Source organism: Eulemur rufifrons, chromosome 28 (genome assembly GCF_041146395.1).
Source record: "Eulemur rufifrons isolate Redbay chromosome 28, OSU_ERuf_1, whole genome shotgun sequence".
NCBI classification, from domain to species: Eukaryota; Metazoa; Chordata; class Mammalia; order Primates; family Lemuridae; genus Eulemur; species Eulemur rufifrons.
Window position 1 is genome coordinate 22,754,894 of NC_091010.1, and position 15,378 is coordinate 22,770,271.

The following is a 15,378-nucleotide window of genomic DNA, read 5'->3' on the forward strand; positions in this document are numbered from 1 at the left end:
TGTAGGAAATGAGGGTCTCAGCGTCGGCTGACAGTGATGTGGACGGAACTAAATGAGTTAATAAAATGCTTAGATCAGTAACTGGCACTAGGAAGGTTCAATAAATAACCACTGTTGTTCTGTATTTTCACTTGGCCCTTTCCCTCTCCTTCAAAAGCCTAGACGTTTCTCAGTGGCTAGAGCAGGACTTTAGGACAGGACTGTGGTCAGCTGTAAGTGCGGCAGGCTGCTGCCAAAGGAAACAGGAAACACAGTTCCCCAAAATACTGACAGTGGTCAAGTCCAAGGGCTGGGATAAAGAACGGCTTCTATTCTCTTCGTAACTTTTTGAACCATCTAAAGTTTCTATGCCAAGGATATATTGCTTCTGAAATGGGAAACATTTATTCAAAATTGTTTTTAAAAATGTGATTTCACGGACGAAGAGAGTTCTAGAGATGGCTGGTAGTGACAGTTGCGTGACAATATGAATGTGCATAACACCACTGAACTGTATACTTAAAATTGGTTAAGATGATCGATTGTATATGTATTTTACCGTAATTTTATAAAATTTTAAAGTGATGTTGCAAATTCCTAGGCTTTGTTGTCCAAAAATTAGACAAGAAATTCTAAAAATAAGAAAAAATGGCTAATGAAATGGTTTCATTATCAAGAATTTTTTACAAATACTTTAAAAATGTTTTTAAAAATAACAAAATTGTGAACCTGGCAGCTAACAGCATCCAACTAGCTCAAACCCTATCCCCTCAGCAACACAGAGCAATTTCAACACCCGCTGAACTGTCCCCAGAGCTGGGCATGAAGGTGCGGTCTCTGCAAGGCTACTTCACATGCACGTGGCATGTATAGTGGGGGAAAAATCTGAGGTCCTGTACAAAATAATCCTGTCACAGGCAGTTATCATCAAAACCTATTAAATAAAGATTTAGAATTTACCTTTGGCCTTTTAAAAAGGTACAAGCCATGTGCATACTGGCCGAGGGGACTTCCGAAGCCGAGGCAGCCAGTAGACCAGACGGCAGCGTGGCGAACCAGCCTGTCCTCAGCAATGGGGACAGTTTACAACTCACATGGCCGCTGGCTCTCGGGTGCCAAGCACGGACACATTGCCCATTTAAAAAAAATAATGTCTGAGGGTTTGGAGGATTTTACCAGGAGCTTCTGAAACAGGAATGCAGGTACCGCACCTATGACCCAAGCTATAATGAGGATGACGGCTCTCCAGGTGAAAGGTATCGCTAACACACTCTCTGCAAAGAGGAGAGGATGGTGGCATACAGAAGCAACACCCGCCAGGAGCAGCTGGGGCAGGACTTCCCAAGTGGGCAACTCTGACCTTTCTGCCCAGAACTAGGCATGGTCTTGTCTGCCAAAAACCATTTGCTGGGTGCAAATTCTACCTCCAGAGAAGGCCTGTCCCCAACCCCACCCCGACCCGATGGGTGTGGAGTGCCAATGACAGCAAAGGGCAGACTCACTGTGGGTGCGTCTTGTAAAGAGACCCGTCGACACCAACCGTGGTCCGCAGCCTGGGCGTGCCCTTGTTATCACGCAGCCGGTTCAGGATGGCGCCCAGCGTGGCAGCCACCAGGTTGGCCGAGCGAAAGGAGACGATGGTGCACACGTGCTGGACCGAGACACAGTCCTCATCGGACGGCTCCACTCCCAGGCGGGTCAGGATTTCCTTGGCGTTGTGGAGGCCTTCTTTGTTCCTGGGAAGGCAGAGGCCAACACCTACACGTTAAGGACCACACCAGGCAGCGCCAAGCACTGAGGCTCGAGGGTACACAGGAAGGCAGAAGCCACTCGCCACATGTGCATGGCGTGGGATTGAGACCATCAAATGTCTAAGGAGAGCCTGGGGGGCGTGGGGGGGTCTCCCCTGCAAGAAATACTGGGTAGAAGTGGAAAACTGCATGAGGCTGGGTTATGACGGGCCAAGACCACGTACGTGGCCTGCGAACAGGGGAGGAACAACTGCTCCCACCCGGGGCCGAGTGCTCGCACGGCCCGGGACCCTCCTGCTTATGGGGTCTGTGAGTTGCCCCAGGTGCTGACACACTCTTCCTTGAGGTTTCTCGGGCAAATTTTAATTTTCTGTGTGTGTGTTTTGTGCATCTCGTTGTATTCATTCCAAAGTACTTTATAATTTTGTTACAATTGTAGATGGCGTCTTTAAAAAATGTATGTGTGTCTACACACACACTCTTTAATGTACCGTAATAATGTAAGATTTTAACAATGGGGGAAGGTGGGTGATGGGTATGCAGGAACACTCTGTACTATCTTTGCAGCTTTTCTGAAAATCTAAAGTTACTCTAAAATAAAGTTTATACAACATATGTATTTCTTTTAATTATTGCTAATAGATAGAAATACAATTGCCTTTTATATCTCATCTCCAGACATCTTTCTAATTTCTGTTATTCTATTCATTGTCTGTAGATACTTTTAGGGTGTTCCATATATATATTTACCATTTGCTAATAATGACAATTTCACTTTTTTTGATTTTTAGGTCATTAATTTCTTTCTTTCCTTTTTCTTTTGTTAAAACACTGGCTAAGACTCCAGTATAATGCTGAATAGAAACTGGTGATGCTATCTTACTCCTGATTTTAGAGAATGCTTCTAACATCTGCCCTTGTGGGATGTATTTTACAGGTTTTTTGGAGATAGCCTTTATTATAATACACATGCTTCCTTGAGCTAACTGGGTTAATGTTTCTTGGTAACCACAGAGCCAACACCAGAAGCAGGCCAGGAGGCAGGCATTTCCTGACTTCGCCAGTAACCTTCAAGACCAGCCATGAGCCTCCGGCTCCCCTTCCTTCCCAGCCTCGTGGTTGGAAATGCGGCAGTGTGGCTTCCTGTTTGACACAGCTCTGCACCAATTGTTCCTAAACGACAGTCACCCTAGGACACACTCCAGCACGTGGATTTGGCAGAGGAGCTAAGTCCAAATAAACCCCCTTCCCCGTCTAGCAGCCGCCTTCTCTAACCACAAAGACAGCCAACGTGCATCTTCTCCCAGGAGCCAGGGTTATGAAGCCGCTGGCTCTGTGTGAATTTCCAGGACCACACAGGGAACAGTGGGAATGACCACTTCACGCAGAGATAAAATGGCACTTTGCACCAAGGATGGCAGCCAGCTATCTTTACCTTCATCCCGGTGGTTCTGCATTGCTACATGGAATCTCCTGAACCAGGAACGGAGCCAGGTGGCACACGGGAGCCAGCCACAAGACAAGAACCCTTGAGACTCGGAGGCACCAGCTACATCAAACTGCCATTGGGACAGAGTTTATCTACTTCTCTCCCAGAGTGAAGGCCTGTGACTAACTGTCAAGACAGAGATTCCTGGGTTTCTCGTGTGATGCCAAAGGGCAGCAGTCAGGTTGCTGGCTGGACTCTGTCCTTCTGTGTCCATCTGTCCTGGCTCACCTGTTAACCAGCGTTTCCCAAACTTGTGTGCCAGGGAACATTTCTAGTTGTTGGAGAGGGTCATGATATTCCAGGGGGAATTCCAAAAACCCAGGCCCTGGGCTAGAATCACCTTCTTCCTGGACTCAGTCTTGCCCCGAGTGTATGTCAGGGGGCAGTGGGGCAGGAGAGGAGGCTTTGTCAATAAACAGGAAGATCGTCCATGAAGCATTTGCTGCTAACTAGGCTGCTCTTTAATGAACCGCCACACACACGGTGCGTGCCGGGAGACCAGCCTGGGATGGGTCAGCTAAGAATGAAGAAAGCCTGACCCCAAAAGCCCTGACACTCTGGAGGGGAAAGGCCACCAAACTTGGACTCAGGAGGAAACGAGGGACCTAGCCCTCTTCTCTGCCCTCAACACCCCCAGAAAGCCTGACGGGTGGTACCTACTTCTCGATGGCTGACACATCATTCGTGTTGAACTTCCCTCTGGTGAGCAGCTCTGGGGTGATCCGCCCTTCAAATAAGAGGCCCTCCTTGGCCATCTTGACCAGGATCAGCCGAACCAGCTCGCCCATGTACATGCCACTGACCATCTTCTCAAACCTGCAGGAGGAAAGCACACGGACGGGCCCTTGTTAGTCCTTCCTCTGCACATGACACGCGGCAACATGTGAGAGCGGGAGGGACATAAAGGAGAGGAAGGCACCGCCTCAGCTCCCACAAGCCCTCAGCCTCGCCGGCTGTGGCTCCTGAGTGATTGAACAAGAGGGAGGTGAGGGGATGGGCAGGGGCATGTTGGGGGACGCTGACACCCGAGAGAGTGGGTCATCCAGACCCCATGCCTGAGCCCAGGAGGCAGGAGCAGGCAGGGGAGGCTGCCTGGAGGCCGGGGCAGGGGGGTGGGAGGGGAATGTTGGAATTTAGATTGGGGACAAAGACAAGAAGGCCCGTAGAAAGAAATGAGCAGAATATGACAATCTCTTACAAAACTATATGCTGTACTTTTTAAAGGACTTTCCATCGTTCTGGGAGACTCCAAGCCCTATGGGAGGGAGGTGGCCAGGAAACAGTCTAGTAAATGTCTTCACCGAGGGAAAGGCAGCCGTTGCCTAGGGGCTGCTGTTGGGCATTTGTTGGTCATCTTCCTGGCATCAGCCAAAAGGTCCAAGAATTTGCTTTGAGGAACCCACTCCTCCCCCATTGATCTGACCCTAAACTCCAGGGTAGGCTCTGAGGAGCTGAAAGCCAATCGGCTCATCCTGCTGTTCTGGCCTCGTCCAGGCAAAGGCCAATCAGAGTGAGCCCACTCTCCCCTCCCCTGGGAGGTGTGGCTTGAAGCAAGGGCTCGGTGACTGCAGCAGCCACTTGGAGCCCAGCGCTGCAGGGGAGAAGCTGCCAGGTGGAGCCTCAGATAGACGCCTACGCACACTGGGGAATGCGACACAGCCAGCGAGAACCAAGGCTCGAAGCCGTATCTGAGCCAGATGCAGTCCCTGAGGCATGGCTGACCAGGGCCAGGAGGAACCCTGAGCAGGGCAGATCAAAGAGGCAGGTCCACATGGCAGGGGCCGGCCTCTCCTCCAAGGGAGCCCAGCTGGCACACCCAGAACTGGCTGTGACACAGCAAAACACTTTGTTCCAGCCAGAGCCAGCCTGGGCGCCAAGGATGCTGGTGGAACCTGCCTGCCCAGCCCTTGTCCATCAACACAGGGTTCAGGCCTTGTCAGACACACAGTGCTCATTGTTCCCGCTCCTGACAGAACCAGACAGGACGGCCCTGCCATGACCGTGTGGGGATACCTGGCCGGAGAGTGCCCTTCTGAGTCCTAGCTGCCTGGCTGGCGGGAGCCACAGTTAGAGTAGGTCACCTCACCTGTGTAATGGGGATGCCGACAGGGCTCCCCTGGAAGGGTGTATGGAGGATACAGGCTAACACAGGTCATATGGTGCTGCCATGTCTGGCTAATAGTGAGTGCTATGGCCCTTCCTGTGTCTGACACTCTTCTAGCCACTTTACATCAGCAGCGGTCCCCAACCTTTTTGGCACCAGAAACTGGTTTCATAGAAAACAATTTCTCCATGGACTGGGGGAAGCGGGGGCATGGAGCTCTGCGGTCAGGTCCCTAACAGGCCATGGACCTATACTGGTCCACGGCTCAGGGGTTGGGAACCACAGCTTTACAGGTGTTAACTTATTGTATGGCGACAGGTGCGGTGGCTCACGCCTGTAACCCTAGCACTCTGGGAAGCAGGAGGTAAGGAGGATTGCTTAAGCTCAGGAGTTTGAGACCAGCCTGAGCAAGAGCAAGACCCCGTCTCTACTAAAAATAGAAAGATTATCCAGGTGGCATGGCATGCGCCTGTAGTCCTAGCTACTAAGGAGGCTGAGGCAGGAGGATCGCTTAAGCCCAGGAGTTTGAGGTTGCAATGAGTTACGATGACATCACTGTACTCTACCCAGGGCAACAGAGCAAGACTCTGTCTCAAAAAAAAATTTTTTTTTGTGGCTGAGTCCAGTGGCTCATGCCTCTAGTCCCAGCACTTTGGGAGGCCAAGGTGGGAGGATCACTTGAGCCCAGTAGTTTGAGGTTGCAGTGAGCTATGATTGCACTACTGCACTCCAGCCTGGGCAACAGAGCGAGATCTTGTCTCTAAAAAAAAATAATAATAAAAAAATTAAAAATAAAAAATAATTAAAAAAAAACATTTTATTCTCATTACAACTTTGAGGGAGACATTAGCATTATCCCCATTTCACAGGTGAGAAAACAGAGCCACAGAAAGGCTACAGAACTTGCCCATGGAGAGAGCTACTAAGTGGCAAATGCACATTTTGAACCCAGTTAAATCTTAAATCTAACTGCAGAGGTTATGCTCTAACTACTGTGCTGTGCTGCCCTTTTTGCGGGCAGTATCACACAATGGTAGCTTTTACTGTCATGCTAGCGGCCACCTACCCCATCCCCTCTGCCTGTCCTTCTCCCTAGACAGCCTGTCCCTGTTGGGCAGCGTGACAGTAAGAAAAGTTATTCCCCTTAGGATGAGCCAACATCTGCTTCCTGGCACCTCTACCCACTGCTTCTCACTCTGCCTTCTAGAGACGCCCAGAACAACCTGCTCACTTCTCTACATGATGTCCATTTATAAATACAGATACTGACGTCCTCTTCTCAAGATAAAGGAGGCCCTGGGCCAAGGGTCTGTCCTCTCCCAGTCCCTAGAACCCCTATCAGAGCATCAGACCAAGCAAAGGGCACCTCTCGCGTGCCTTCTCCTCAAGCCCAGGCTCACAGAGACTGGCTCCTCCTGCACCCGCAGCACGCGTTGGTGCCAGCGCCTCCCTTCTGCTCAAGTGAAATCAAGCTAGTCGTGATCTGCCTCTTGGCAGTCAGACACCTCCCACCACAGATCACCAGTGAGGGGCAGTGCCACAGTGTTCCAGCCACCCTGCCTGCTAGTGGGCCCAGGCAGGGCTGAGACGGGGTTGGGGGTGGGGATCGTCAGCCACCGGGAGTCTTGAGCAAGGACGTGCATGCCAATTAGGAGTTCCCTTGGCAGCCTGGTCTGCTCCAGCTGGAAGCCCAGGGAAAGAAAAGGAGGGAGAGGCCTATGTCCAGGCAAACCAGGACAGGAGCTTCTGGGAGATTCTGTGGACGGGCAGGGCAACAGAAAGGAAAGGTGATGAGGAGCTGACTTGAAAAGACGTGGTTATTCCACCACCACCCAGGCTGTTGTGGTCACTGCTGTTGCTGCTGTATGGGGCGGTGTCTCCTCGCATTTTGAAGGATGTGACAAGGAGTCACAGTGAGAAGGGATGTGGGATTCCAGACACAACAGAGAAAGCAGAAGAGTAAGAGGCCCAAGAAGACAAGAGGGAAAGAGAAGGAGAATGAAACATGAAAGCCGGTGGGACCAAATCTGCAGCATGAAACAGGTGTATGGCAAGAATGTCGAAGGCCTGGGGCAGAGGGGCCGGAGGGAGGAAGCCAGACATCGGATCCCTTATAGAAACAGACCTTCTCGCTGTGGGAAGAGGCAGGGACTCCTGATTCTCAGCGCACGCTAGCCTCACAGAGAAACGCGAGCGAGCGTGCACTTGAGGAAATACGTGGCCCTGAGAAAGCAATTCCCACTCTAGCCTGAATGACAGCTCTCCTACTCTGCAGCCAGGAGCCTCCAAGTCCACAAACAACTTGCCTGTGTGTAGGTCTCACATTCTTTAAAGTCTGACTCATCTGTTTGTGCTTGACATACAGGAGGAGTTTCTCCACCCTCCCTGAGGCCTGCACGACTTACACCGTGCTCAGCCACTCCTCTGCACGACAGACACTGCATCTCTGGCCCACTCCCGGGAGGATGGTCAGCCCTGAGAGGGAGGGCGCAGTGTGGGACCCTCAGAGCCTAGCACACGATCAGTGCTCAGTAAATGTGCTGCATGAACGGACACTCACCCTCCCTGGCTCAGTGACACCCCACATGCCACGTGGCCTCTCTCACCCTGAACAGCAATGCTAGTGACTATAGCACACAGTCATATAGTTTTTACACCGTATTTTACATTAGTGTTTCCGTGCTTTACTTTGGGGGAGGGACGGCATTTTTGAACAATTAATATTTATTTTGGGTGTGTGCAGCAGGGGATAATTTGAAGGTTTTTTCTTTCAGGGGGTTCAGAGCTCCTGCGCTCCCGACCACCTCTTGGTCTCCTTCCCTGAGAGCCCCTCGACTCCAGCCCTGCTCCCCCTGCTCAGGGTGAGGAGTTCGCTGTGAGCTCCGCACCCAGCTGCATCATCGCTTCTGTGCTCTGAGTTTTCAAGTGTTTTACAAGGATACAATCATAGTGTTAATTGAACAAAGAGAACATTAGTTTAAAAGTGCTTTTAGGCTACAGACTCCACAGCCACGTATCTGACCACACAAGGCAAGACAAATAGTGCAAATCTAATGGGCTTTTCCGCTTGGGATCATCTGGCTTCACGCCCCACTCATCTCTCACCCCAAATCTTTCCTTAAATGTCCCCTAAGTCACCTCTGTGGCTAGAAGAGAAGGTCAAGGACTCACAGCTGTTTTCCGGGGTTGAGGGAGCCCCGGTCTATCTCCCTGTCGAACTCGGTGCGGATGTCCTCCAGGGACCCGTCGTCTCCGAAGGCCCCCCACTCCGTGTTGATGCACATCCTCCCCTCGTCGCCTTCCACCAGGTCGATGTGCCTCAGTTCCTCCATGTAGCACGCGTTAGTGCCAGTGCCTTGGAGGGGCAAGATCAGAAGCTGTGACCACACAAGCGAGGAGGCTGTGCCTCCTGGAAACATTGGCCGAACAAAGGGACGAGCCGAGGGGGGGGGACGTTACCAATGATCAGGCCAACTTCGCACTGCTGGTCGTCATAGCCACAGGTCATCATGGTCCCCACCGTGTCGTTCACCATAGCTACGATGTTGGCATCATAGTCCTGGGGACGGATACCGGGATGTCACCGTCCATTCACACGTGGGAGCAGAGATCACCAACCTTAGGAGAGCTTGGCAGAAGTGCTCTAGTTTTCATAACCACCCCGCTTAGTGGGTGGTGCTGGTTTCATTACTGCTGGTACTCAAATTAATTGGATCAGAGTGCAGTGATTACATTATGGAAACCTCACAGTTCCCTTAATTACCTGGCTTCAGAGTCTGTGGGGAGTGGATTTGACTCCTAGAGACACATTCCTCCACAAACCTCACGAGGTCCACGTGCCTGCATATGGCAGGCTCCCCTGCCCTGTGCTAAGCATGGCAGGCTGCATCTGTGACACCACTCCTGTCACAAGGAGGCGACCCCTGCCCCAGGCTTGGGTCCTTTGGGCAGCACTTGAGAACACAGCTTTAAAGCACCTCTGACATTTCAGACTGTGGACCCTCACCTCTCCCCTGCCCAGGTGCTCACACTTGGCGCTACTCTCCGCCCCACCCCCAGGAAGGGGCTTGGTCTGCTTTAGGACGCAGCCCTGTCCCCACACCCCTCCCCTCTGTGCGTCCGGGTCAGTAGGGCCCAGGAGAAATTACCCCTCTCTTTTTGATGGCTTTGTGAAGTAGCTTGACCACATCTGCTCCTTCCACGCCGCTGGCTTTAAACCGCTTTGTCCAGGTGATCAGGATGCCCTGTGAAGGAACACAGATGGGGCTGGACACGGGCTGGGAGGCCTCCAGCACCCCAGGGCCCTGGGCACTGCTCTAGGACCCAGTGGATCCTTCCAGATCACACTGGGTGAGGAGTCAGACTCTGTTCCATCTCCTGTTTATCCACACGACGGATTTCTCCGGGGGGTACCATGGGAGGGGGAAACCTGCTCACAATATCCAGCTCACAGCAGAATAAAGCAGGTGGCTGAAGGAACAGCAGTGCCATGAGGCATGCTGATCTGACTGCACGTCCACTGCGCAGCCAGACCCCACGTACAAAGAGAGTAGAAATCCCTGGTCACCCTCCCCCACTTTCCAACCAGACCTCGGCTTGCACAGCCCCAAGGAAAGACAGCCAGAGCCAGAATGGAAAGAGGACGAAATTCTAAGCTATTTCTGGCTGCTGAGCTTCCTAGGGCCAGGTCCTGCACATTCCAGGGACAACGGTGGCTCCATGTGAGATGTGTGCCTCTCCACCAACTTTGGAACTTGACCCCCATTTGTAAGCAGTGACTCCACGATGTGTACAGTATGATCCCTCCTGTTTGCATATTTTTGGAGCAACATCAAGGACAGCCACCCAATGGTGACTCACTTAGTAATATGGAGGGGTCGGAATTCTACTTTTTGCTTTATAATTTTATTTTATTTCAGTAGTTCTACATGTTGCTTTTGAATTTTTTAAAATAATCAAAGATGCTAAAAAAATAAGAATAATTGTATTAATACCTGGCCGTTTTTCTCTGACTGGGGAAAGTCACTACAAACGTAGCAGCATTGAGAGACCCACTCTGGCCCTGCAGACTTCCAGGGGGTGACCCGGGGATGGGGGTCCTGCCCACACGGGCACTGCCCTCACTCACTGTGACAGCCACACCGACTGGAGGAGGCAGCGGGGAGGGTGAGCCCTTGGAGAGAACTTGTGGTTCTTCGCTCAGCAGTAACCGTGGCTAATCCAGGCTCTGCAGAAGCCCCTGGACACTCTTGTTTTCTTCTCCTGAATTTTCCCCTCCCTCCCTTCCCAAAAAGTTGTGGGAAGAAGGTGGGGTTGGGCTGGGCGCCGTGGCTCACGCCTGTAATCCTAGCACTCTGGGAGGCCGAGGCGGGAGGATCGCTCGAGCTCAGGAGTTCGAGACCAGCCTGAGCAAGAGCGAGACCCCGTCTCTACTAAAAATAGAAAGAAATTATATGGACAGCTAAAAATATATATAGAAAAATTAGCCAGGCATGGTGATGCATGCCTGTAGTCCCAGCTACTCGGAAGGCGGACACAGGAGGATTGCTTAAGCCCAGGAGTTTGAGGTTGCTGTGAGCTAGGCTGATGCCACGGCACTCTAGTCTGGGCAACAGAGTGAGACTCTGTCTCCAAAAAAAAAGAAGAAGGTGGGGTTGAAAATCAGGAAGCCTGGTTCTATTTCCACACCTTCTGCCCATTTCCTTGTGCGCAGTTCCTTTTGCTCATCTAGAGTAAGAGCTGGTCTAGATGTGGACAGTCTCGAAGGTCTCGGCCAGCCTTGAGAGAGCATTTGTAGGCCTCCTGGACGGACCCACTGGCTCCCTGGCAGGTAGCCTGGCCCAGCCCAGGAAGTCCTCCTGGGATGGGGTCAAGGCTGGCAGGTGGGCCCCCACCTTTGGCTCCTTCTCTGCCCACAATGCCCCCTCCCAGGCACCTCTGCTCCCCCTTGCAGGCCCCTGTGCCCATGAGGACGTTCTCTCCCTACTTCTGCAACACCTTCCTCCCAGGAAGACTGCGCCTTTTGGGGGGCAGGCCACGTCTGCGGGCCATTCCCTCCCAGGGCTGAGCCCAAACCCAGCACAGTGACAGCGCTCTGCAAACGGCTGCTAAATGCACACGCGAGCGACCGTGAAGCAGTTTGCTGAAGCCTCTTCATTCCCAGGCCACCTCCCATCTCCCCTGGGAGGGGGAGTGACTGTCATGCCTCGGTCTCAAAAACTGAGGGACACTTAGTACTGACAACAGGCTTTGCAAAAGGATTTGGGAAGGATGTGCTGGAGGCCAAACTAATCTGAACACCTTGGAAGGGTGGCAGTGCCAGATACCAAAGCACAAGTCTCCCTGTGGCCACAGCAGTCCTGAAAGGACAAAAGATCAGACTGAGCATCTCAGAAGCATTCACACATGTTGGAGGGAGGGAGGGCAGGCACTGGGTGGGAGGTGGGGCCTGGGCCCTGGTCCAGGATCTGCCATTCTAAGCCCTGTGACCCTGGGGAGGCCTCTGTGCTCCATCGTGGCCTGCTGGGCCTTGCTGATTCCGATGTAAGGGCTCGGGCAGCAGGAAGCAGCGCCTAGGAGAGGGTGCTTATTCGAAAGGGGTAAAGGGGCCTAGGGGTGCTACCTTGCAAGTGTGCCCTGTGCCCAAACGCTACTATCCTGCAACAAAGTGAACTAGTTATGAGCACGGGCTCTGCCTCCTCCTGGCTGGGTGACCTTGGGCAGCTTCTTAACCCCTCTGAGCCTCAGTTTCCTCATCTGTGAAATGGGAATCATAAGCACTTAACTCATAGAGGTGTCTGAAGACTGTGTGCATTCAGAGCCTGGTACCTGATGGTCCCTCGATAATGTTAATTAGCAGAATTCCTGTTAATTAGTTTATTCGAGGGAGAGATGTGTGTGTTGTGTGTGTTGTTTGTGCTTCTGTCTCTCCACGTAGAACACGGTTACATCTACTTATGTTGTATTGCTGCAGTGCTCTGAGGTTCAATGCTATCACACGGTTAGTGTGAGTCCATCCTTCCTGAACGAATGAATGAATGAACAAATGATAAACAGGAAGGTGGGTGCAGTGACTCGCCTGGGAGGTCAACAAGGGAACTAAGCACCTCTCTGGGGCTGGAGCTACTGACCAGCAGACGCCGTGGAGAGGTGGCTCTGGCACCTGAGGGACAGAGCCCTGACCAGATTTGCAGCAACCAGGATGGCTTCCAGGTAACGCCTGGCACCTCTGGCCAAGGGCGTCCCCCTCTCTCCACCACCACCAAACCTACTTTCCTTTCCTTCACCTGCTCGTGTGTAATAAATGGCTCTCCCTACCTGGTGGCCACAAATACCATGATTTAGAATACCTAAATAACTAAGCTAATCCAAAAAATAAACACTACATTACGACATCACAGTTTGTGCAAATATTTCTTTAAAAATACCAGACACGCAGCTCATCCTGGAAGCAAAAGGGGAAAGCGGTGGAGAAAAAGGCTTCACGGGCTTGTCCAATCGGGGGCATCTGCACAGCCCAATCACCCCGGGACCTCCTTACCTCGTCTATTTTGGACTGCCGGCAAGGGAAAGAAAATGTGAATCCCACAGGTAAGTTCTTGTCCTTGATGTTCCTTTTCTCCATGAAGTCTCCCAGGCACTCGGCGACGTGATCAAAAAGCTGGAGGAAGCATGAGAGGGCAGTCAGGTGGGACAAAGGGGACTTCAGGAAGAAACATAACCAGCTCCCTCCCACGAACACGGAAAGGAGCACACCTGCCGAGGTGCCTGTCCTCAAGGGACCTGGTGGCCCGGTCTGAAAAGCCACACTCTGTGTGATCACAGAGAAGAGCCACTTAAAAAGAGCCGCCCCGTGGGCCAGCACAGCTCCTGGGCAGCATTTCAAAACCTTCAAATAGAACTGGCCTCTCAGGGGTCACTACCAGGTATTGTTTGGGTACTGAGAAAAACGTAAAACTAACAGAAAATCAGCTTATCCTTCCATAATGCACAAGTCACGGGTCTCCATCGGCCACCCAGGTGGGGGAGCCTTCTGGCCCTTTCCCGCACTGCTAACTGTAAATTCCAGAACCTCCACGGGCAACTCCACAGCCTCCAGCCCAGTGGAGTGACTCAGCCATCTTCAGACTACCACATTTTTACTTTTCACTGAAGTGTAACACGCATACCCCAAAAAGCACATATATCCTAAGTGTAGAGTTCACTAGGTTCTCTCAGGCTACACCCACCAGTGCCCCGACCAGGTTAGCGGCACCCAGACGCCCTCTTCCTGCTCCTGCAGTCACGACTGCTGCCACCCAGCCCCACAGCGGCACCTGCCAGCTGCCCTGACTTCAGCACCCTCCACTAGCTGTGCCTGTCTGTCCACAGTAGCTCAATGGAGACAGGACAGTGTGCGCCCTTGGGTGTCCGTGTTCTTTCACTCTATATTATGTGCATGAGAGTCGTCTGTGTGGTTTTGCGTCTTTATAGACTATTCCTTCTCATCATGATAGGAATATACCGAAATTTATTTACTGGGCTGCAACTTAAGTTTGCCTGCTCTAAGACACATTATCTTTGATTTATTAGGTACACTCACATCTTAGGAATCCACTAGAAAGAGCCCAGAACAGTGGCTCCCTAGCTTCCGCAGAATACTGCCAATGACAGGAGGCTCACTACCTAAGTAGATCTCTCTAATAACTCTCCTCACCTCTAAAATGTAAGCAGAACTGAAGATAATATTCCACATATGTGTTCCAATCAGAGGAGTGCTTAGCAGAACTAACAACCTCCCTTCTTTAGCTCTATACCTCTATTAATGCAACCTTAGCACACACATGCTCTTCTGGCTGCCACGCCACAGTCTAGGTAGCCGTCTATCTTTTTCATGACTGTCACAACACTAGACCTCTCTTAAACATGGGATTGACACAGCCATTGAACTTTCTGGAGCCCAGAAGGCAGTGCTGGAAGAGCCAAACAGTCATACGGAGCAGCCCCAGCCCTGCTCCCAGTCAAGGCCATCTGTCTGAAGGCTTTCCTTGCGGGGCATCCATTAGAGCGGGCCAGAAGCCATTACTGCCATTCCCATCTTTCCCCAGATGTGCCCGAAGCCAGCTTTAAAGTCAGACTTTGCTGCCAAGTGATGGAAAACCCGGTCAACTTTGCTTGAGGAGCCTCTGTCCCTGAGTCACTCTTACTCTGGCTGCAGCTGGCACCTTTGACTGAGTTGACACGTGACTACCTCCCCTGGAGAAGCCCGGCTAAGCTCCCTGCGACCTATATTTCACACTGATATAAACCCATCACTAAGGCGGTCCTCGCGCCCCGTGCCATCTGCACTGGCAAGCTCCAGGCTCCCCTGCAGCCTCAGGAGGGAAGCTCTGCAGGAAGGGGCAGGGAGTGGCTGGGAGAGCTCTGGCTGCAGAAACGGATTCACATGGATGGCGCCTGTACCCAGCCCCCAATTCCCCAAATACAACTCCCTTAGCGCTGCATTGAGGAGGAAAGGCCTTTTCTGCGGATTGCCCGCAACCCAGGGCTCTAAGCCTGCCCGGGGAGGCAGGAAGCTGCCCCTGGGCTGACCTACATCTGGGATCAACTAGGAAGGGAAGTTACCCAACCTCCCTAGACTCAAAATTGTAGTGTCTAAAAAAACATTAATTGTTTTTCTCTCCTGACAACATAATTCATTATTTTAAAAATACATACACACAGACTCAGTCTCTCTGAACTTAAGCATTTATTTTTCAAAATTCCCAAAACTAAATAAGTAATGTTTCAAGAATGCTGCTTTGTGCTTCTAAAAGTATTAAAGCTTAAAACTGCACTGAGATTTTTTTTGGGTGGGGAGAGAGACAGAGAGAGAGAGAGAGAGAGAGAGTGTGTGTGTAGAGAGGGGGTGACAAGGAAAAGGGAATAGTTAATAACTGGGGAATCAGGAGAGTTGGGTCCCATCTCTCTCCCCTAACACAAGACCCTCCTGCCGTGGTCCCTACACCTTGTCCCCGGGCCTCTCTCAATAAAGTTCTGCCTTATCATTTCTAGCAAATGTCATAAATAAATCTTTC

General features: G+C 51.6%; 1 protein-coding gene across 4 annotated transcripts in view; it reads right to left on the reverse strand.

Moving 5' to 3' along the window:
- HK1 (hexokinase 1) overlaps positions 1-15,378 on the reverse strand; it is a 72,519-nt gene that overhangs the window by 16,252 nt on the left and 40,889 nt on the right. For 3 of the 4 annotated variants that reach the window (XM_069460903.1, XM_069460902.1, XM_069460906.1), the window contains 6 exons: positions 12,864-12,983; positions 9,472-9,567; positions 8,783-8,882; positions 8,495-8,678; positions 3,880-4,035; positions 1,482-1,715 (listed from right to left, as the gene is read on the reverse strand). In XM_069460903.1, coding sequence (XP_069317004.1) covers positions 1,482-1,715; positions 3,880-4,035; positions 8,495-8,678; positions 8,783-8,882; positions 9,472-9,567; positions 12,864-12,983 — 890 coding nt within the window. The remainder of the gene's footprint in view (positions 1-1,481; positions 1,716-3,879; positions 4,036-8,494; positions 8,679-8,782; positions 8,883-9,471; positions 9,568-12,863; positions 12,984-15,378) is intronic. The other variant, XM_069460905.1, reaches the window with a different exon arrangement.